This window comes from Salvelinus alpinus, chromosome 11 (assembly GCF_045679555.1).
Source record: "Salvelinus alpinus chromosome 11, SLU_Salpinus.1, whole genome shotgun sequence".
Taxonomy (NCBI): domain Eukaryota; kingdom Metazoa; phylum Chordata; class Actinopteri; order Salmoniformes; family Salmonidae; genus Salvelinus; species Salvelinus alpinus.
The window spans coordinates 31,516,689-31,537,166 of NC_092096.1; the positions used below are offsets into that span (position 1 = coordinate 31,516,689).

Below are 20,478 nucleotides of genomic sequence, written 5' to 3' on the forward strand. Positions count from 1 at the left end.
TGTGTGTCACATGCATGTGTTACGTGTGCGCGTACCTGCTGGTGAGGCTGGAGGATCCGGTGCGGGTGGAGGAGCCCAGGCTGGAGATCAGGCTGCGGTCACGGTGGCCGGTGGGCGAGGTAACAGACGAGGTGGTGGTGGTAGTGCTAGTGGAGGAAGAGGTGGTCGAACCCAGGTCCTCGTGCCTCCTGCCAAAGGAACCACTGTGGATATCAGTGGAACAACAGTCAGAAGGAACGAGAGAACAGGAAAGAGGGAAGGAGAGTGAAAGATAGGCTGGAAAGGAGAGGACCCATTACCCATACCAGGAATGACACGTTATGAAAACTAGGCGATCCAAAACAGTTAACACTGTGGCCTTTGAAGATGAATTCCTCTCCGATTAGCAGTTACCCAGTATTCCAAAATGGGGTTGATCTCTTTAGTTAATGGGAGGGTCAAGAGAACACCATAGTCACATGGAACTACACAACACTTATGTAGCCGAGACAAACGGACAGACAGGTGACAGACAGACAGTGGAGGTGGATAGAGGTTGTTGTTCAGTGGGGGCTGGTGGTATACCTGCGGTAAATGCTGCAAGACTGGTAGTGGGAGGTGGGTGACTGCCAGGGTTTAGTGTTACAGGTGATAGGGTCCAAGCTGGAGGCAGACGAGGACTTGGCTGGCACGTCCCGCGTGCTGCCGCTCCGCCCTAGCGTTAGCGTGTGGGACGTGCTGGCAGTGTGTGGAGGTGGGGGGAGCGAATATAGGCATGTTAGCAAGGGGGCACACCACACACATTTATATAACATACACACACATAACGTATAAAAACTAAGCTCTGATACACTTGGTCCATGTCTTGGTTTCTTGAGCCATAGTGATGGATTCTGGATAATGTAGTTTTGGAACCTTGCCGGCTGTAAGAGCGTGACAATGGCAGATTGTAATGTATAACCTGATGTGTAGTATAGAGAAACTAAAGGCACAGAAACCTGACCGGACTAGTACGGTCATGCAGGAGACTGTGGCGTTTGTGACAGAGGCGTTGGACTGACTTGCACAGCTTTTCTCAGCAGATGTGTGCATGTACATGCACTGCTTTCAAATGGGACTCCGAAATCATAATCGACATTAGCAATGAGTCAACTAAAAAGTGTAACTGGATATGTCCACGACATTATTAGTAAGTCCATAACTAGAACTGAATGAATGGATGCGCTGATCTGGTGTAGTGAGTCGGTCAGGGTGAGGACTGAGGGGTAGCATATAGTGAAGCGTGGCAAACCTGCGCTGATAGCTGGGTGTTGTTCGGTTGGTGGAAGCGCTTCCTTCACTGTTCTTCAGCTCATCGTCCCAGCGTCTCCTGGTGTAGGAGCCACTACGTACCAGACTAGCAGCAGAGTCCCTGGGATTGGAACCACACACACTACAATATCACCCAGGGCTCCACAATATACAGACAAAGACCAGCAGCCTTGTGCTACAACAGGTCAATACTGGATAAATCCTAAAATGTGTCTAAATGTAAAATCAGTAATGACTAACAAAGTATCAATGACCGATATTTGTAACATATTTGAGATAGTCAATCTGATTGATGCTGGTCAAATGTGAACAGTGAGAATATTATTTTCCAGTACCTAATTCCTACACGTCATAGAAATATGTATGAGGCCACTTTTTAAATCTATAGATTTTTCATTGTAAACTGAAGTACTCAGAGGCAGCAGAACAGCTACATAAAGACAACATGCAGTGCTGCTTTTGGGCCTGTAACACACAGCAGTGAACAGCAGGTGGTGCTCCTGTCAATGCACTTTTCCCTTCAGAGGGACCACGCTGGCGCTTCACCTGTTCTCCTTCTCGTCAATGTCTGATGTACTGGCCAGTCTCCTGGGGATGGTGGGGGCAACGTAGGCAAGTCTGGCTCCTTTGTCTTTTTCCTGCACATGAAACATTAGGATCTCAAGCAAATGGCTCAAAACACAAACACATGCTACATCTACTAACATTCTTCATACATTGTCCCCCAGCCAACAAACCCGTCTCCGTCGACGGTGGATTTCAACTTCAATCCAGCAACGCAACTTTTCAAGACAGTCTGGAACGGTGAACCATCAACTTCATCTTAATATACACACACTTCAATGTGTTCAAAGCAGCTGGACATATAACATGATTTGAAACAGATGTCATCAAATATCAGCACTATTGACTAGGCTAGACAGGGACACATTGTTATTGTAGGGGCACTGAGTGGGGTCCTATAGGGACATACAGTAAGTATATGACATAGGGTCAGCACTATTGACAAGCTCAGATCGGAACACATTATGATGGCACTGATGCCTGGGTCAGACAGCCAATGATGCCTGGGTCAGACAGCGTGGTGTTAGTTAGCTACTGACCTTCTCTTTGTCCTTGTTGTCCAGGGAGGAGGAAAGGCGGGGGCTGGAGGCCGAGCGCATCACCCCGGCCGTGTCCTTCTCCTTCTGAGCCTCCTTAGTGGCAGTGATCTCCGCCAGCGCCCCGTAGCTGCCCGTCTTCCTCAGGCCCAGGCGCCATGACGCCGGGGACTCGTCCGATTTTTTAGACTTGTCATCCTCCTGTTTATCTTTAGGGGAGACCTCTTTAGGGGAGACCTCTTTAGGGGAGACCTCTTTAGGGGAGACCTCTTTAGGGGAGACCTCTTTAGGGGAGACCTTACCGGCAGAGGACACCTGCTGGGCGACCTGGGGGAGAGAGAGAGGAGAGAGGTTAGTGGTTAGCCGTTAGCAAAGACACGTTTATACAGAGAGCAGACGAAGGCAGCAGTCCGGGGTTTAGTTTTCTGGGGTGAAGAACACAGAGCAGTCCAGAGGTTAATCAAGAGGTCAAAAAGCAAAGGAGTTTTGGTGTGGAATGAATCTGCAGAGGCTACTGTCTGATCTCTGGCAGCGCTTGATAACGTGTCATGGATTGACAACAAATTTAAGGGGGATGTTTGAGTAGGGGCGCATGTTGGGAGGGGAACCGGAGTTCTTTAGACATGCTCGAGACAAGTGACTTGCACCCTATAAATAATATAACCACATCTAGGTCGACGGCTCCCTTGAAAAAGAGACTTTGGTCTCAATGGGACTCACTGCTAAAATAAAGGTAAAATGAATAAATAAACTCTGGTACTAGACTTTTGACAGAGAGAGTACCAACTCCTTACTCTTAGCAGCAGTGGCAGGCCTACAATCAGACACTAAAGAGAACAAACACTGTTCACTGAAACTCCAGTTAGTGATAAAATCCTCACACAAGCCTTGGGCACACGGTTACACTGCACACATAATGGCTACAGAAACATCAAATAGACCACAATAGTTGGCGCACATGAGCCACAGACACACAGAGAAAGCATTATAGGACAGTGTGTTTGAAGACCCATGCAGAAAATAAATGTTTTGGCGGGGAGGGGGGGGGGGGGGGGGGCTGTCACTAGGTTAGCAAGAGTGTTGACTGGATGGGCTATTGAAGTCAGGTGATTAGGCAAGTTGTCGTTTGGTGCGGCGGTAACAAGGGCAGGGTAACTAATAACTCTGGAACACACCAATGCCTCACCATGGGTTTTTTGGGCACAAGAGAAATGCCAGTTTTGCGCAAGCCTTGACGCCACAATGCAGGACAGCTTGGCTCCGCCACAGGCATGAGGGCAGTAATATAATCAGACTAAAGCCAACCAAGACAAGAGCCATGATGAGAGAGGTGCGGACAGAGAGAAAGAGACAAATGGAGTGGGAGAGAGAGAAACAGAGTAGAGAGAGAAGCAGCAAAGATAGACAGTTCCTAGCACAGAGAGACAAAGATATATTTTAAGGCCTGATCACACCAAACAATGTCTGACAAGGGGGTCAATCGTTTCTATTGGTTGAGTGAGTGACAGCTCTCGCAGGACACGAGAGGCATTTTGAAAAGACAAGACAATGCTAGTCTCAAAGCGGACATTGTTAATTGTTTTGGTCACTCTTGTTAGACAGAAGACATTGTGTTGTGTGTGTGCTAGGCATTAAAGTAGGAGGGGAATAAGAGCATTTCTACAACAGAGATAAGAGGAAATATGGATAACTGGGATAGTGATGGGTATATTTCATAGTCTGGACTTCAGCTTGAATGCAGAGTCCACAAAGAAAATGCAATCAGATGGGAGGATACATCCAACGGGAGAAATTTCCTTGGGCACCTAACATCAACTTAAAGGCAAAACGTGACCGTTTCAAAATATTGTACTTCAACGAAACGTAAAAACAGAAGTAGTATAGACCGGGTATTGTTTGTAGCAGGAATTTTTCTAGTTTAATGATACTGAACCAGTAGTGTTGAAGGAAAGATAGTACATTTAAAGTAATAGTAAAGTAATAGTAATTTGTAGTATCATTAGGATAATGTTGCGTAAGTCCATTGCCTCAGTTCTTATGAGGGAATAAAGCAGAAGTGCCCTCTAAAGAGTAACAGGCCTGCACTGAGAGACAGTATATGGACGGAGGTCACTGAGTACATTGTCAGCTGCAACGCCACATCTGCACTGCAGAGGGCAGCAGACAAAGGGAAACTGGGGGCCATTTTTGAACGATAAATTCCCATCCTCATGGTGTCTTGTAATAATCAACACTGCTAAAATATTTGACTGATGACCTTACCTGTATCCTTCCAGGGGTCAACAGTGTACCATTACAATGTCGAGCAAGGCTACCCACCCCCATGTACAACCACTGCTATGCCCTCAGACAACCCATCAAACAAGCAAAGTGTTAATACAGGATTAAGATTGAATCCTACTACACCGGCTCTGATGCTCATCGGATGTGGCAGGGCTTGAAAACTATTACAGACTACAAAGGGAAACCCAGATGTGAGCTGCCCAGTGACGTGAGCATACCAGAAGACCTAAATGCCTTTTGTGCTCGAGTCGAGGCAAGCAACACTGAAGCATGCCCGAGAGCACCAGCTGTTCTGGATGACTGTGTGATAACGCTCTCGGTAGCCGATGTGAACAAAAACAGGTCAACATTCACAAAGCCGCTGGGCCAGACAGATTACCCGGACGTGTACTCAAAGCATGCGTGTCTTCACTGACATTTTCAACCTCTCCCTGACCAAGTCTGTAATACCTACACGTTTCAAGCAGACCACCATAGTCCCTGTGCCCAAGGAAGCGAAGGTAACCTGCCTAAATGATAATCGCCCCGTGGCACTCACGTTGGTAGCCATGAAGTGCTTTGAAAGGTTGGTCATGGCTCACATCAACAGCATCCTCCCAGACAACCTAGACCCACTCCAATTCGCATACCGCCCCAACAGATCCACAGATGACGCAAACTCAAATCGCACTCCACACCACCCTTCCTCACCTGGAAAAAAGGAACACCTATGTGAGAATGCTGTTCATCGACTACAGCTCAGCATTCAACACCATAGTGCCCACGAAGCTCATCACTAAGTTAAGGACCCTGGGACTAAACACCTCCCTCTGCAACTGGATCCTGGACTTCCTGACGGGCCACCCCCAGGTGGTAGGAGTAGGCAACAACACGTCTGCCACACTGATCCTTAACACTGGGGCCCCTCAGGGGTACTTAGTACCCTCCTGTATTCCCTGTTCACCCACGACTCCATGGCCAAACAACTCCAACACTTTCATTAAGTTTGCTGACGACACAAGTGGTAGGCCTGATCACCGACGAGACGGCCTATAGGTCAGAGAGGTCAGAGAACTGGCAGTGTGGTGCCAGAACAACAACCTCTCCGTCAATGTGAGCAAGACAAAGGAGCTGATCGTGGACCACAGGAAAAGGGCCCCCATTAACATCGACGGGGCTGTAGTGGAGCGGGTCGAGAGTTTCAAGTTCCTTGGTGTCCACATCACCAACAAACTATCATGGTCCAAACATACCAACACAGTCATAAAGAGGGCACGACAAAACATTTTCCCCTCAGGAGACTGAAAAGATTTGGCATGGGTCCTCAGATCCTCAAAAAGTTCTACAGCTGCACCATGGAGAGCATCCTGCCTGGTATGGAAACTGCTCAGCATCTGACCATAAGGCGCTACAGAGGGTAGTGCAAACAGCCCTGTACATCACTGGGGCCAAGCTTCCTGCCATCCAGAACCTTTATAATAAGCGGTACCAGAGGAAAGACCATAAAATTGTCAGACACTCCAGTCACCCAAGTTATAAACTGTTTTCTCTACCGCACGGCAAGCGGTACCGGAGCGCAAAGTCTAGTACCAAAAGGCTCCTCAACAGCTTCTACCCTCAAGCCATTAGACTGCTGAACAATTCATAAAAATCGCCACCCCCTCGGTAAAGTCTACACTCGTCACGGTAAAGTCTACACTCGTCACGGTAAAGTCTACACTCGTCACGGTAAAGTCTACACTCGTCACGGTAAAGTCTACACTCGTCACGGTAAAGTCTACACTCGTCACGGTAAAGTCTACACTCGTCACGGTAAAGTCTACACTCGTCACGGTAATGTCTACACTCGTCGTATTCGGCGCATGTGGCAAATAAAGTTTGATTTGAAGACCAAAGCTCCTGTTCTTCAACTAATCGTAACTCACGCTCCCTGGGCCGCTGACATTTGTTTCTGTTCACAGTGTACCGCAGGCGGCGACAACACCTACCCAAGTGTTGTACTATTCATGTGACCGGCAACAAATCCCAGGTAACCCCCTTTATATAAACCCCGTGTAACTTGAGCCAAGCGTGAAGCACGGGTTTGTGTTAAAGCTTTAACTAAACAGACATTGAATTATATTGATCTGTATACCGGTGAGGCGTTGAGATGGCTCACTTCAGGGCCTCGCGTGAAAGCAGCATTCATAAACTGAGCTCAGGTGTCGCTATGTATCCCGGTTTACAGGTTACTTCCTAACGCATCAGAGGTTAAACCTTCCTTTTAGGTTCTATAACTAACAAACTTCTGGGACACGGAACCACTTGGTCAGTCATGTGACTCCAGAAAGAGTTCTTCAGTAGTGGGAGCTGTAAAGGCGTGATAAACTCTCTGCAGAAGAGGCTGACGAGGACTAGTGGAGGACTTCAGTGGACCTATCCACCAGGTCGTACCTTCTTGACAGGCGAGGTGAGAGTCACCTGGTTAGTGGGGCTGGTTGGGGAGGTGGACACCGTAACGCTGGTCGGCGTTGGCACCACAGTAGTGCCGTTACTGTTGCTCACAGGGACAGGCGTCTTGCTCTTGTCTGGAGGGGAGGAAGAGAGGGGCTAGTATGAGTTACTGATGCATAAAAACTGGTTTATACTTCATCTAACCACATGTCTGTAGACCATTAAAATGCATCAAGCGTTTCTTGGCAAAAATTAAATAAAAACGATACTCCGGTAGACTGTCTGCAGACCGTCATTGCAACTGTTGTTTGTAAGATATGGTCTGATTAGCTAGCTAAAATGCTAGCACCAAACCCCCCTTTAGACATGTCTTTTTAGTACTAAAATAATTTTTTAATGGATGGGTTTGTTGGTGTTAAAATAGAGCAGGTATGCTTTTTATATTTTGTTGTCATGCAGACTGTCATTTTTGTGTTTATACTTTTTCATAAAGATGCCCGACCATAGGTGATGTCACAGACAACAGTGTTTATAATGTCGTTGCAACAAGTATGTACAGACAGTGTTCAAAAGAGTACATCTACGACACACTACAACATTTACAAATCAGTTCAACTAATGTAGACAGGGTCTTCTTCAGAAATCAGGTCAAGGTTTAGAAACACCCTGCCTGCCATTGTACCATTACAGTAGGTTGAACGTACCGGCTTCAGTCTCAGACTCCGAGTCTTCCTCCTCTTCCTCCTCGCTGGAGCAGCTGGACTCCTGGTCCTTCTTGCCCTCCTCTTCCTCGTCCACCTTCTCCGGTTCCAGGGTCTCGATGCGCGGGGCGGGCTTCTCAGGCTCCAAGAGGAGGGTCTCTTTGCTGGAACACACAATGTTTGGTACTTTCAGTCTGCATGGATTCATTATTATCAGACTACAAAGACACGTGTGCACCCTTTCAGAGGAACACCCATAAACCTCCATATTATCAGGGTGCCTCAATGACTTCGAGATACTTTCAATGTACTGAATACTTAAAACATGAACTTAACTCTATATACCGGGGGTACCGGTACAGAGTCGATGTGCAGTGGGCACCGGTTAGTCGAGGTAATATGTACATGTAGGTAGAGTTATTAAAGTGACTACGCATAGATAACAGAGTGTAGCAGCAGTGTAAAAGAGGGGGTGGGCGACCTACCCTGGGGTTAATGCATAAAAGACAGACAATCCATTACATGACTGTATTTCACGGAGTGACTACCTAATGTCACCCCATTTCCCCCCCCAACCAGGACATTTACCTCTTAATGGATTTTAGATTTTGATTGTTGTCCCCAGTGGTCGTCGTTTCTATCAAGGGAGACTTCTTAACATCCTTCTTTTCACTATTGAGCTGCAACGGGAGAAAAACATTCAATGATTGAAGGCAGTTGGCACCCTAACTTTCAGTCTTAAAAAAAATAAAGAGAAAAAAAAGTCTGATATGATCAAGGGCCTCTGCTACGCTTACACCTGCAAGGCATATACCAGTGACTGTTTCCCTTTTTGAAAGCTTCAATAGCAGGTTATGCAGTTCATCCAGGCTCAAATGAAAGCTCTTATGTAAGCATTAGCCACACTGGCTTACCAGATTCTGCTTTTTCTGTAATTCCTCTAAGTAGCCAAGGACATCTTCATCTGCAACATCAAAAGCCGTCTGACCCTGAGGAGGAAACACACAATTCTCAGAACTAGTGTTATGAGAAGAGCACATATGTGCAGTACAGTAGGTAACATTACATGCTCCATATACAACTGAACCTTCGAGGGTATGGATAGAGGATGGAGATGCCATAGAAGTACTACTCACCACTTTATTGATAAGGTCCATGTCACACAGGTTCTCCACCAGTATCTTGCAGGCCTCCTCTTTGCCCCAATGTGAAGCAGCGTGGAGCGGGGTCCAGCCGTCAAAGTCTTTAATATTTACATCATACCCTGCTTGGATTAAAAGCCTGGGGGGCGCAGGGGGGGGGAACAAAAATAGTGTTTATGAGATTTAGCTAATCTTGTTCTTTTGGATTTGGTGCTGCAACCTAATCTTATCAGTCATTGCCAGTGTCCAGGCTTTTGTTACTGTGCCAGCATTATGGCTGTATTTCGTATTAGTTACGCAAAAACAGAACCCAAAGACACAAATAAACCAAAAAGTATTCCATCAACTATTTGCATAAGTGCAAATACATTAGTGCAAATGTTTAAGAACCCTATATCAGTCAATAAACGTCTTGCAGGCCAGGAAAAATGTTGACCTCTGAGTATCTGGTACTCAACATGGTAGATGTTAGTGTTAGCCAACTATGGCAGTGGAGTGTGTGGGAGACTTCGTTGGCTGCATTCCCAGGAGCAGATGGACAGGGTGCTGCAGTCCCTCCCTTAGGCAGTGTCTGTACTGACAGGCCAGAGATTGGCTCTTGATAACCACTGACACAGTAATGAAGTAAAATCCCACAAGGGACATAGCTATAAGCAGAATCCACCTAACAACAAATACCTAACGATAACATGTACGTGGAAATCTCTTTTAAAATCAGCATTAATAAAGGCGATAAGTCTATAATAAAAAGGAATCCAAAGATGGGCTACAGTTTGTTAGAGGTAAAAGGTGAAGTAAGGAGTCTGGACTTACTTTAAAACCTCAGCGTATCCCTTGGCGGCGGCGACGTGGAGGGCAGTCCCCCCGGACTTGGCGTGTCGGACGTCGTTTATGGTTCCGCTGTTGAGCCACTGCCGGGCGTCCCTCAGCATGATCCGCTCCTCCTCCTTCCTGGCCGCCTCGATGTCCACGCCTGGTGAGGGCGGAGTGTAACGGTGACCACTGTTAGTCTGGCCTCAGTGGATTAACGGCTACTTAAGAGGCACGTCCCTATAAACACTGGAGATTATCTAGGCTACAAAAGAGCAGTAGAAGGCAGAAACTGTCAGGAAATAAATGCTGCCTGTCTGCCATTCAACCCCAGGGAACTATCATCACAATATTACAGAAGTGATTCAAAGACAAAAATGGAACCATGAAATTAGCTGAAAATGGACACACCACATACACATGCTTGCCACACATGGCCTTAAGTGAATGAGTTGAAGGCTCACACTCAAATGGGGAACTACAGTCCAGAGTTTCATTTGAAACTAACAATGGATGAAAAGTCAATGAGTCTGATACCCTTTACACAGCAGAAATCTGACCTGGAATATTACACAACAGGCTAAATGTCCCTATGGTTTACACAGTGTTGTAAGCGAGCTATGGACATTTGACAGTTTGTATGGCGAGGTGTCAAAATCCAAGCCATGTAGGCATGTAGTTTAAGCAAATAATCCACTTGTGGTTGTGCAAAGTGAGTGGGAGCAAAGCTAGCACTCTTTTCCATAGACTAGAGGCCTCTGACAAATTGCTTATTTCAATATTTTGTCCATGTTATCACTGCTCTGGGACTGAGAGCAAACACAGAGTACGTTTTCCATGTGGGTCAGTATGTCTAAGGTATAGGCCGGCATTATACAGGATACAGGCTGTTGCAGGAACAGGCGTGTACTATCTTGCTGACACTCGACTGAAACATGAGACGGCTGAAATTTGGAGCGACTGGTGAAGGCGTGTCTGACTACTCAGCTGTGAGTTGATATGCTCATTGTTTATGTAGTTGAGCACTAAGTGCTCTGGGGTGGAAGCCAACAACACTTCAGCTGATCCTATAGGTTTTGGGTTTCTCGTATGATGCACCATCATCCCTCAGCTCCTGCAAAAACGGCTGGACTATCTTTTTCAATCCATTCATGAAATTACTTTATTTTTCCATTCATGAGAAGGCCAAGGAAAGTCAAGCAGCATTAAAAAATAAAGATTGACTAAGATCGAATAGAAGGTCTAGGAATAGTTGATTTTATTCAGAAACAGATCGACATTAGTTAAATCAGCGCTGGTTAAGTGCCTTGTTAACACTACCTGTCATTGTTGATGAGATTACCAAGTTGAAGCGTGACTAATTAAAAGGACAAAAGAAGATTCCAACTGTCTGACAGTGTGTTAGGCTGGATGGACAGGGAGCAGTTTACTCCAGCCAGAAGTTCTGGCCTGGCGCCAGCGGAGGAGAACAAGGGACGTAGATCTGTCAGCTAGGGGACCTTGGCAAAAATTCCTGCACAAATTCACTGACAGAGCGCCGCTTGTCTGCATGCTGCGTTTCAATCGTGGGAAGAAATTAAGACGACTCAGAGAAGGTCTGAAACTGACTCCTGGCTGCCCAAGAACCAATCCTGCTGCACAGTCCATCTAGTTTGGTTTTACTTTCACCTTGTGCAGTAAGAGTTAATGGTTATGACAAAAATACTTCAAGCTAAACTATAAGCCTTTTTGCATTGAGTTTCCCCATCCCTTTCATCACCGATACCTTGGGTCACAATGACGTCTGGCTGCATGGAATAAACAAGCTCCATTTGAAAGGAGGATGGGTGTGGCTCCACGAGTCAAATTCCTGACTCACTGCACAAATGAATGGTCCAAGGAAACAGATTTTTCCAATTCAGAAGTGAATCAATGGGTTCAGGCTGGTCTTGGGGGCAGATGGCACCATGGCTGCAGTGTTCAGTAATGCTTTGCCCTTTAGTCCAGTCCATGTGATTCCATTACAGTGTAATACACAATGCACTGCTGTCATAATGGATCTCAATTAGTCCTTTATTCTGCTGGGCTGCCGCGCATACAGCCTGTGGAACGGGTGGACTGTGGTACAAAAGGTGAGATGTCCACAACCTCACAGATGCATGTTTTACAAATGCACCAGCAAGGCAGGGGAACTCTATTAGTCAAGGCATTATCAACATTACTAGCCCTGCAGTAATTGGCCTGTATAACTGTTTATTGCATCTGTTATAATAGGGCCCATCGCTTACTAGAGAGCAGGGAATTTAAGGAGTAGCCTGTACTGGTTCTATAAAAAGGCAGGGAGACTAATAGATCCTAAGTAGGACTACAAAACAGCAGCCTGGTGGAGGAACTGGACACATTCAAAGCTGCTTTTTCAAGAGAAAATTGCACCTTCGACCGGGACGCTGAGAAAATAAATAGAGAAAAGACAGTAGACCAGAAAACTGACTGGATGAGGACGGAATCACTCTCCCTCCCCCTCTCTCAAAGCTAGGCCTACATATGGTCTGGTAAAGCCAAAATGGAAAATATCCCAAAGAATCTGACCTGGCGCAAACATGAGAATCCTCTGAGGAAAGTCGCCTGGACCTCTGAGGATGAGATAACACAGGACTAAATTCAGCGGAGGGAAAACCTGCTGACTAGCCAAAACTAAATTACCCCAAGAAATTGAGCAGGGAAACTGTGTGTGTGTGGGGGGGGGGGGGGCGGCAGCATCAGAGACAGCCCTTATGGGCAGTTATAGAGGTAGTGGGTGGGGGCCCAGTCACCTAATGTCTGGGAGGCAGAGAGGGGATCTGAAGGTGGAGCCAGCTGCGGGGGAATGGTGGTGGCTCCTTAACGAGTTTAACCCCATGACTAAGATATCTCTTTAGAGAGAGGAGACCATGAGACAGGAGGAGAAAAATCACATTAAACATACAGAGGGAGCTGCACAACACGGTTACATAACTGTACCTTAGTGAACACGGAGAACGGAGAGCTGCTCTAGCCATTATTGTGGTAAGGTCAAGAACAATGCGCATGAATTCATTCCCTACGTGGGGTTACATCTAACAGCCTGAGCATTCCACTCATGCTGCAACTCCGCTGCAAACTAATTGCCAGTGTAACTGCCCATCGACCCAAAAAATGTGGCATCACTGATCAGATACAGCCAGGAGGGAGAAACGCTTTGCATATTAAAAAAGGCCCGGTGGTCTGATGTCTGTCATATGACTGATGGTAAATGCAGTGGTGTGCAACATTGTGGTTCTGCAGGCAGGGGTTTGTGTGTCTGTCAGTAAGGGATCTTGGGAGCTGGCGTACTGACGCCCCGCTTCAAAGCCGCAGACTGCGTATCCATCAAGCCCGGAAAACGAAGGCTGAAAGCTGCAGTTGGCCGTGACGCGCGGGGCTCCCGTGGGATAAGCCGCCGCCTCCGTTATATAATACTCTTAAGTAGCGTAGGATGCTAACAGACAGCAGGAGAGGTCATAACTGCTGAATGAATTCTGCACATTCAGCCCTTAGGACTGGAGTGTTAAAAGGATAGGGCTCTGACCACCTCAGCCAAGCCCTGCTCCAGGTCCCTCCACTGCTGCCTTCACCTCATACCCAGACCTGGATCATGTTACTGGTGCTAGTCTGGTTCTACTTAAGGCGGGGCTGTATAGCATATTTTACTATATGCCATTATTGCAGAATAGGACCGGTTTGGGTTTGTACTTTACCTACTATAAGGGTATTTGAATGTTTGGTTTGTTAAAATGTGATATGCTGTGTGTACCTGACATTTTTATAGTTTATACGCTACTTGAGTCATCCCCCTCTTCTCTCTCCATGCCACTTTCCACACAGACGTAGCCCAGCCCACGGTCACTCAAGGAGCACTTTATTGTTGCTTGACCATGAGACACATAGCCAGAGTGACTTTACGAACCCGCCCCATCTACTCCGATGTGCCAAAGTTCAGAATAACTGATTAATTTACGAACGCTCAATACCCGTTGAATATGTCCGGCGTCAGTAAACATCGGAAAAAAGCGTAATTAAATTGTTAGTCACCAACACTCTGGATAACATGAAAACAGCTTAACCAGCTCTACTAGGGCATGTAAAATGGATGAGTGAGGTGTTCTCTCATGTCTGGAATTAACTAGCAAGCTAGCTAACTTTAGCCAGTTGGCAGTCAAGCACCTAAGCTGTTGGGAGGTAAGAAAGCTCAGATCAACCCTACTCCTCGGCCAGAGCATCCAGTGTGCGCTCGAAACGCTCTGAATTTACGAAATGGACAAACCTGACAACGCTGGGAATTTACGAACGCCCAGAGCGCACTGAGCACTCGAGTGAATTTACAAACACACCCTTAAAGTTAAGTCTGCATGGTCAATGCAGCACATGCAAAAATGTTGACGGCAACGATGTTTCTACTTCGCTTTTTAATATAAATCCACAAGCGTTAAATAATTAGTTTGTGTTTCATACATTTGCAAACAGCTAGTTTGTCTTCTCACATTTTAGCTAAAGCATGTTTACCGCTAATGCTAATCACTAGTTAGCTAGCTTGCTAATAAAATGTACTGGGTCAGAGCAAACATAGCTAGTTAATACAGCCTGATATCAGTGCTGGTGTAGGCCTAAATCAGCATGTTGTTTGTGCAACAGTATCTTCTAAATCAGAAGTATAGGCGAGGCATGAATGTTGGTTACATGAACATTTAATGTAGCCAAAGATTATAGGGTCCCCTAGGAAACACTGACCATCACTTTGGTTCCTACCCTGTCAACGCCATTCATTGTCATGTCAAACACACTTCAAAATGCCCCCTATTATTTATATTCTAACTATAGAATTAGAATAATTATTATATTTCCATGATTCCAACAGTTTACCGAAGTGTTTTGATCTAAATCGCAAGTCAAATCGCAGTTGCAACATTTGATCACAAAAATAAGGCCTAGTTTTTTTGCCCATATCATGCAGCCCTTACGTGGCAGTGGGGAAATTCTCAAATGAGAGCAGGAAATGCAGAAATTGGTGTAAGTGTAGGATTTTTTTTAGGTTGTAGAACAGTATAAAACAGAATGGAGAAAGACCCATTGAAATCACTTAGAATGTATGTGTTGCCACTGTAGGGTCACACACTACCCATAAAGCAAATGTAGAACTTTAATTCAAAAACATAACGTCAACATAAAAAAAATGACAGTGATGTGATATTTTGGCATATCGCCCAGCCCTAGTTCTACTCATCTACACATCAGGGGAGGAGCAACCTAAGCAGACAAGGGTGCAAATAACAGAGGGGGTGTCTGACAAGCTAAGCTGCTACCTAACTTCTAATTATGGCTGGTGGCTAACAATGTAAACAGTGCAAAGGTGTCCAGCCACACTTAGTGGATTTGATGAGAGCTGCATTTGGAATGGCTACTAGGTGAAGGAGAGCGCCACAATCTGCCGACAACGTAGCGGCATCATGAGCAGAAGAGCGGTTCGTCCCCGGGGCCATTAGCATGTCTGAACAAGGCCTCCCACAAGAGGGGACGGGTACACGTCATCATATCAAGAACACCCAGGGTCAAAAATAGAAAACCCCTTCCATCCCATTTAGAATCATCACAAAGAGAAACCCAGAGTTTAAGTGGATCGCATTAATCTCCATTATGCAACTTCTCCGAGACAAAGCGAGCAGAAGTTGAGCAGCTGCCGGGACTGGCTCTCACTTTATTTCATAAATTCCTTGACACAGTACACGCATGTTATACCTGGACATCATGTACGTAAACATGGTACTGGGTGAAGTAGTGAAGGGGGAGTTAGACCAGAACAGTGAGCTTGTTGGCCGTGGAGGCTGCAGTGCTATTGAACCAAGCTGAGTGCACGCCACTGGAGGCCTGCCAAGACCTGCCTGATATGACCGGAGGCCACAGCTGCCTAGATGCATGTGCCACGATCCATTGCACACACACCAACTCTCCTCCCTTAACTGTCTATTTGGAGAGGCAGTGCATAACTGCCTAGTCTATAGCAAACACAATGATGCTATCAAAGTAGCAGCACTCATTTGTCATTAAAAAGTAATCTAGGGGGGCCTCCCGGGTGGCGCAGTGGTCTAGGGCACTGCATCGCACTGTTCGCGCCCAGGCTCTGTCGCAGCCGGCCGCGACCGGGAGGTCCGTGGGGCGACGCACAATTGGCCTAGCGTCGTCCGGGTTAGGGAGGGTTTGGCCGGTAGGGATATCCTTGTCTCATCGCGCTCCAGTGACTCCTGTGGCGGGCCGGGCGCAGTGCGCGCTAACCAAGGGGGCCAGGTGCACGGTGTTTCCTCCGACACATTGGTGCGGCTGGCTTCCGGGTTGGAGGCGCGCTGTGTTAAGAAGCAGTGCGGCTTGGTTGGGTTGTGCTTCGGAGGACGCATGGCTTTCGACCTTCGTCTCTCCCGAGCCCGTACGGGAGTTGTAGCGATGAGACAAGATAGTAATTACTAGCGATTGGATACCACGAAAATTGGGGAGAAAAGGGGATCAAATTTAAATAAAAAAAATTAAAAAGTCATCCATTTTGAAAACTTAATGAAAAACATTCCCATTATGTCGTTTTAGGCACTTCCAATTACATATCGATGTAAAAATCCCCATTAATGATATGCTTGGTGAACAATGTTTGACTGGCAATGGTTCAACTGAAAGCAGAAGTGAAAGTTGTTGTTGACTAGCAGGTCAGTGCGGGGCAGACAGTGAGTCAGTGCTGCGGTCTGTCTGTACCTTGTCGGTTGATCTCATTCTTCAGGAGCTCCTCCATGGCCTCCTCCTCAGCGATGTCCAGTGGTGTCTCCCCCTCACTGTTCACCACCCCCACACTGGCTCCCTGGCCAATCAGATACCTGCACAAACACACACACACTTACTTAGGACAGGTAAGTAGTAGTCCAAGTAGTATTAGTAACATTCAGTAGTAGTAAATTAAATTTTTCACTGAATCAATATGTATGGATCAAGTCTCTTATTTAACCCAGGTGAATACAGGTTCAATCAAAATGCCTAGGAAATCATGTCCATCTCATTCTATGTATTCCAATGTATTAGGCCTATATAAGCTACTGCTGTAGGCCTATAAAAAGTTTGAAAACAAAAAATGGTCCAAATTCTAGCAAGTCACATTTATGAGGATTGCAGGGAAACAGTCAAGTGAATATACTGTATTATGAAAACCTGTACGTCATAACCAGGAATTCCATTAGGAAAATGTGGTGTCGGACATTTGACCAGCAGAGTTTAAATTTACCGGACGGTGCCAAAATGACAGAAATCCCATGTAGATGATGGAAATTCATATTAACAGAACATACAAGTCGAGGACCAACAATGTGTGGTCCAACAATGCACTTCGAATAATAATCCACATTTACTTTCTCAGCCAACAAGACGAGTGACGAACAGCAAAAATCCCTAACCTTTGACAATCTACTATTCCCCCATAGTAGAAAAAAAAGACCTATTCTATTGGTCAGCTTGTCGAGAAAGAAATAGCTTATTCCAAACAGACTGGGTTGATAGATCACACCTTCATACAACCAGTAGGTCTAGGCTACATTTTTTTAAATGACGTTACAAAGCATAGAGTGATGCAACAGATCAGAACGTTTAGCTTAAAAATGTTGATAAACTTATTTCTTCACATTATAAAGCACAGCCACACGCACAACGCATTGGGCTATAAGCAAATATTCGTTACATAATACAATTATCGTGAACACCAGTCAAAAGCGCACCGCACATGCTAGCGGTTTAAAGTGAATAGGGCTGCCCGACAAAAAAAATGTGTCTGTCCGAGAGTCGTCTGTTCTTTTGACCAATTGATGTCAAAATGTTAAGTGTATTTTTCCATAGTGTTTTAATAAAATCAACTATATGCACTGATCTTGTCTGATGTGTTAAGCTTGATTAAATAATTAGGACAAATGACTAGAGGGAGTCGGACCGCAATTGATTTGATTGTGCCGAGCCTGGCTCGTCGTGCCTGCTGCAACGACCACCACAGAACATCATTGTGTATTAAGCTGTAACCATATACAATTTCAGTAGCACATCATAGTCTGATGGACTGCGCCATCCAAGGCTTCCACAATGGATCAGTCAACTCAGACAGGTGCAAATCAGACCGGTGTCTTGTACACCAGGGGAGAGTTAATATGCAACAACTAGCATGGGTTGCTAATATGACTAGGACTGTTCCTTTGGCTACTTGACAAGAGAAAGTTCATTAAATAACTGCCTCCACGGATATGGTCTGAGTTTGGCTAGGCTCCTTTGAAGTAAAATGTTCAGGTTTCAAACAATTACGTATATGTTTTCAAAATGCATACTGCCTCCAGATCGTTGCAAAGTGGTGTGACACGCTGATGAAGCTTGCCTTCTGTTGCCTATGCATTTGCTGTTTGAGATGCTGTAGCAGCTGATCTTGCGCTGCCTGACAGATTTTCCATCAATGAAGGCAAAAAAGCATTATTTCGCAATTTTATTCATCGGCTTATTCATTTAATTACTTGCATTTTAAAATTGTCCGAAAGCCAGCTATTACCGACCAATGGAAACCCTGGTCACAACCCACTGGTAGCAGAAATCCCAGACCTTGGGGAAGGCTAGGTACATATCCCTCCACTAACCTAACCACCTGAGTTTAATGCTGTACTGATCCACTCTATGGGTTTCATGCTGCATCCCTCCGCTGACCTTTCCACCTAAGGGAGAAAGGTGAAATTCTAGAGCGCAATTAAGGGTGTTTTCTGATATAGGCATTTCTTGATATCAAGTTACCCCCATTGATGCGTGGCCGTTTTTCCTCGTTCAGGACCAGTGGTTCACATTGACGGGGCTGTAGTGGAGCTGGTCGGGAGTGTCAAGTTCCTTGGTGTCCACATCACCAACAAACTACCACGGTCCAAACACACCAAGACATTCGTGAAGAGGGCACGACAAGACCTTTTCCAATCAGGAGACTGAAAAGGTTTGGCATGGGTCCCCAGTTCATCCTGACCAGTTGCATCACTGCCTGGTATGGCAACTGCTCGGCATCCGACCGTAAGGCGTTAGAGGGTAGTGCGTACGGCCCAGTACATCACTGGGGCCACGCTTCCTGCCATCCAGGACATATACATTAGGCGGTGTCAGAGGAAGGCCCCAAAAAAGTGTCAAAGACTCCAGTCAACCAAGTCATAGACTGTTCTCTCTGCTACCACACGGCAAGCGGTACCAGAGCACCAAGTCTAGGTCCAAAAGGCTCCTTTAAAGCTTCTACCCAACCGCCAAGGCATAAGACTGCTGAACAATTAATCAAATGCCCACCTGGACTATTTACATTGCTGCTGCCCCCCCCCCCCCACTTTGTTTATACACTGCTGCTACTCAATGTTTATTATCTATGCATAGTCACTTTACCCCTACATACATGTACAAATTACCTCAACTAACCTGTACCACCACACTAACTTGGTAACACCTGTATATAGCCAAGTCATTGTTTTATTTTACTTTAGTTATTTAGTGAATATTTTCTTAACTCTGTTTCTTGAACGGCACTGTTGGTTATGGGCTTGTAAGTCAGTATTTCACAGTAAAGTCTACACCTGTTGTATTCAGCGCATGTGACAAAAAAAATTGATTGGTTAACAACTGTAGCATTGTAGCTAAGCCTAACCCTTTTCCTAACCTGCCACGCTAACTCACCTAACCTGCCATGTTAGTTATCCTAACCTGCTGGGTAAACAAATCTGTATCGAGAAACCATCAGTCTCATAACACCGGAACTGACCAATGGCAGGTATCAATTGGAGTTTGCTGATATCAGAACACCCATATCAAGAAACACTATGAATTGCAGTCTGCCATTACACCATATTCACCTGAGGGATTTCCTGGTGTACCTCTCCACTGACCTAACCACCCGAGAGGGTTCATGCTGTCATTCTAGTACCCTGCCGCTAATCAGACAACTAGTTCACACATTCACTGCATATTTAGCCTAGTGATTCACCCTTTTTTGATTAATCATTCTCCAATTATCTTTCCTCACCCATTTTGCACCCTACGCTGGCTGATTCAAGAGGCTCTTGGAAAAGCAGGATATCTTGACTCCTGCTGCTACCAATTACAGCCGTGGAAAGACGCAGACCCTTCTCATTAGAACACACCGCTTGAAAACAGGCGCATTCCGGTAACTTCCCTCGTAATGGAGATTCAGCGACCGCCGATACATTTTAGAGTTCCACATTGTCTTTGAATTCACTTTCGACCCATTTTAGCTGGGTTTTACAAGTTGTGGTTTGGCCTTGTGGTTAGGAGTTCACCTTGCCCATCTAGTGCTGGGCGATTTGTGCTTTTTTAGGTCAGTTGGGTTTGACAAAAATAAATCACAGTTTTTGACTTTGAAAGATTATTTTGCCATTAAATGCACTATGCATTATGGGGGTTGAATGCTGTAACAGAATAATACAATTAAAAGTCCCAAGATGGTGGTGACTGCACAGCTTATTAGGTCAGAGATATGGTCAAAATAGCATATCAGTAAAGTACCAGTCAAAAGTTTGGAGACACCTACTCATTTCCAGAGGTTATTTATTTTTACATTGTAGAATAGCGACATCAAAACTATGAAATAACATATGGAATCATGTACAGTAGTAGCCAAACAAAATCTAAAACATATATTTTTTTAGATTCTTCAAAGTAGCCACCCTT

General features: G+C 45.6%; 1 protein-coding gene across 11 annotated transcripts in view; it reads right to left on the bottom strand.

The window, feature by feature from the left end:
* Positions 1-20,478, bottom strand: part of LOC139533945 (protein phosphatase 1 regulatory subunit 12A-like) — a 69,163-nt gene that overhangs the window by 23,779 nt on the left and 24,906 nt on the right. For 4 of the 11 annotated variants that reach the window (XR_011666891.1, XM_071332475.1, XM_071332480.1 and 1 more), the window contains exons 3-14: positions 16,507-16,625; positions 9,742-9,901; positions 8,923-9,067; positions 8,701-8,775; positions 8,375-8,466; positions 7,790-7,950; positions 7,086-7,219; positions 2,394-2,717; positions 1,837-1,928; positions 1,271-1,390; positions 565-717; positions 36-203 (exon numbers count right to left, since the gene is read on the bottom strand). Coding sequence is in view for 10 of the 11 variants with exons in the window: in XM_071332475.1 (XP_071188576.1) it covers positions 36-203; positions 565-717; positions 1,271-1,390; positions 1,837-1,928; positions 2,394-2,717; positions 7,086-7,219; positions 7,790-7,950; positions 8,375-8,466; positions 8,701-8,775; positions 8,923-9,067; positions 9,742-9,901; positions 16,507-16,625 (1,743 nt within the window). In the remaining variant the exon portion in view is untranslated. Of the gene's footprint in view, positions 1-35; positions 204-564; positions 718-1,270; positions 1,391-1,836; positions 1,929-2,393; positions 2,718-3,576; positions 3,685-7,085; positions 7,220-7,789; positions 7,951-8,374; positions 8,467-8,700; positions 8,776-8,922; positions 9,068-9,741; positions 9,902-16,506; positions 16,626-20,478 lie in introns of all 11 variants that reach the window. The other 7 variants (XM_071332484.1, XM_071332485.1, XM_071332481.1 and 4 more) reach the window with 5 other exon arrangements.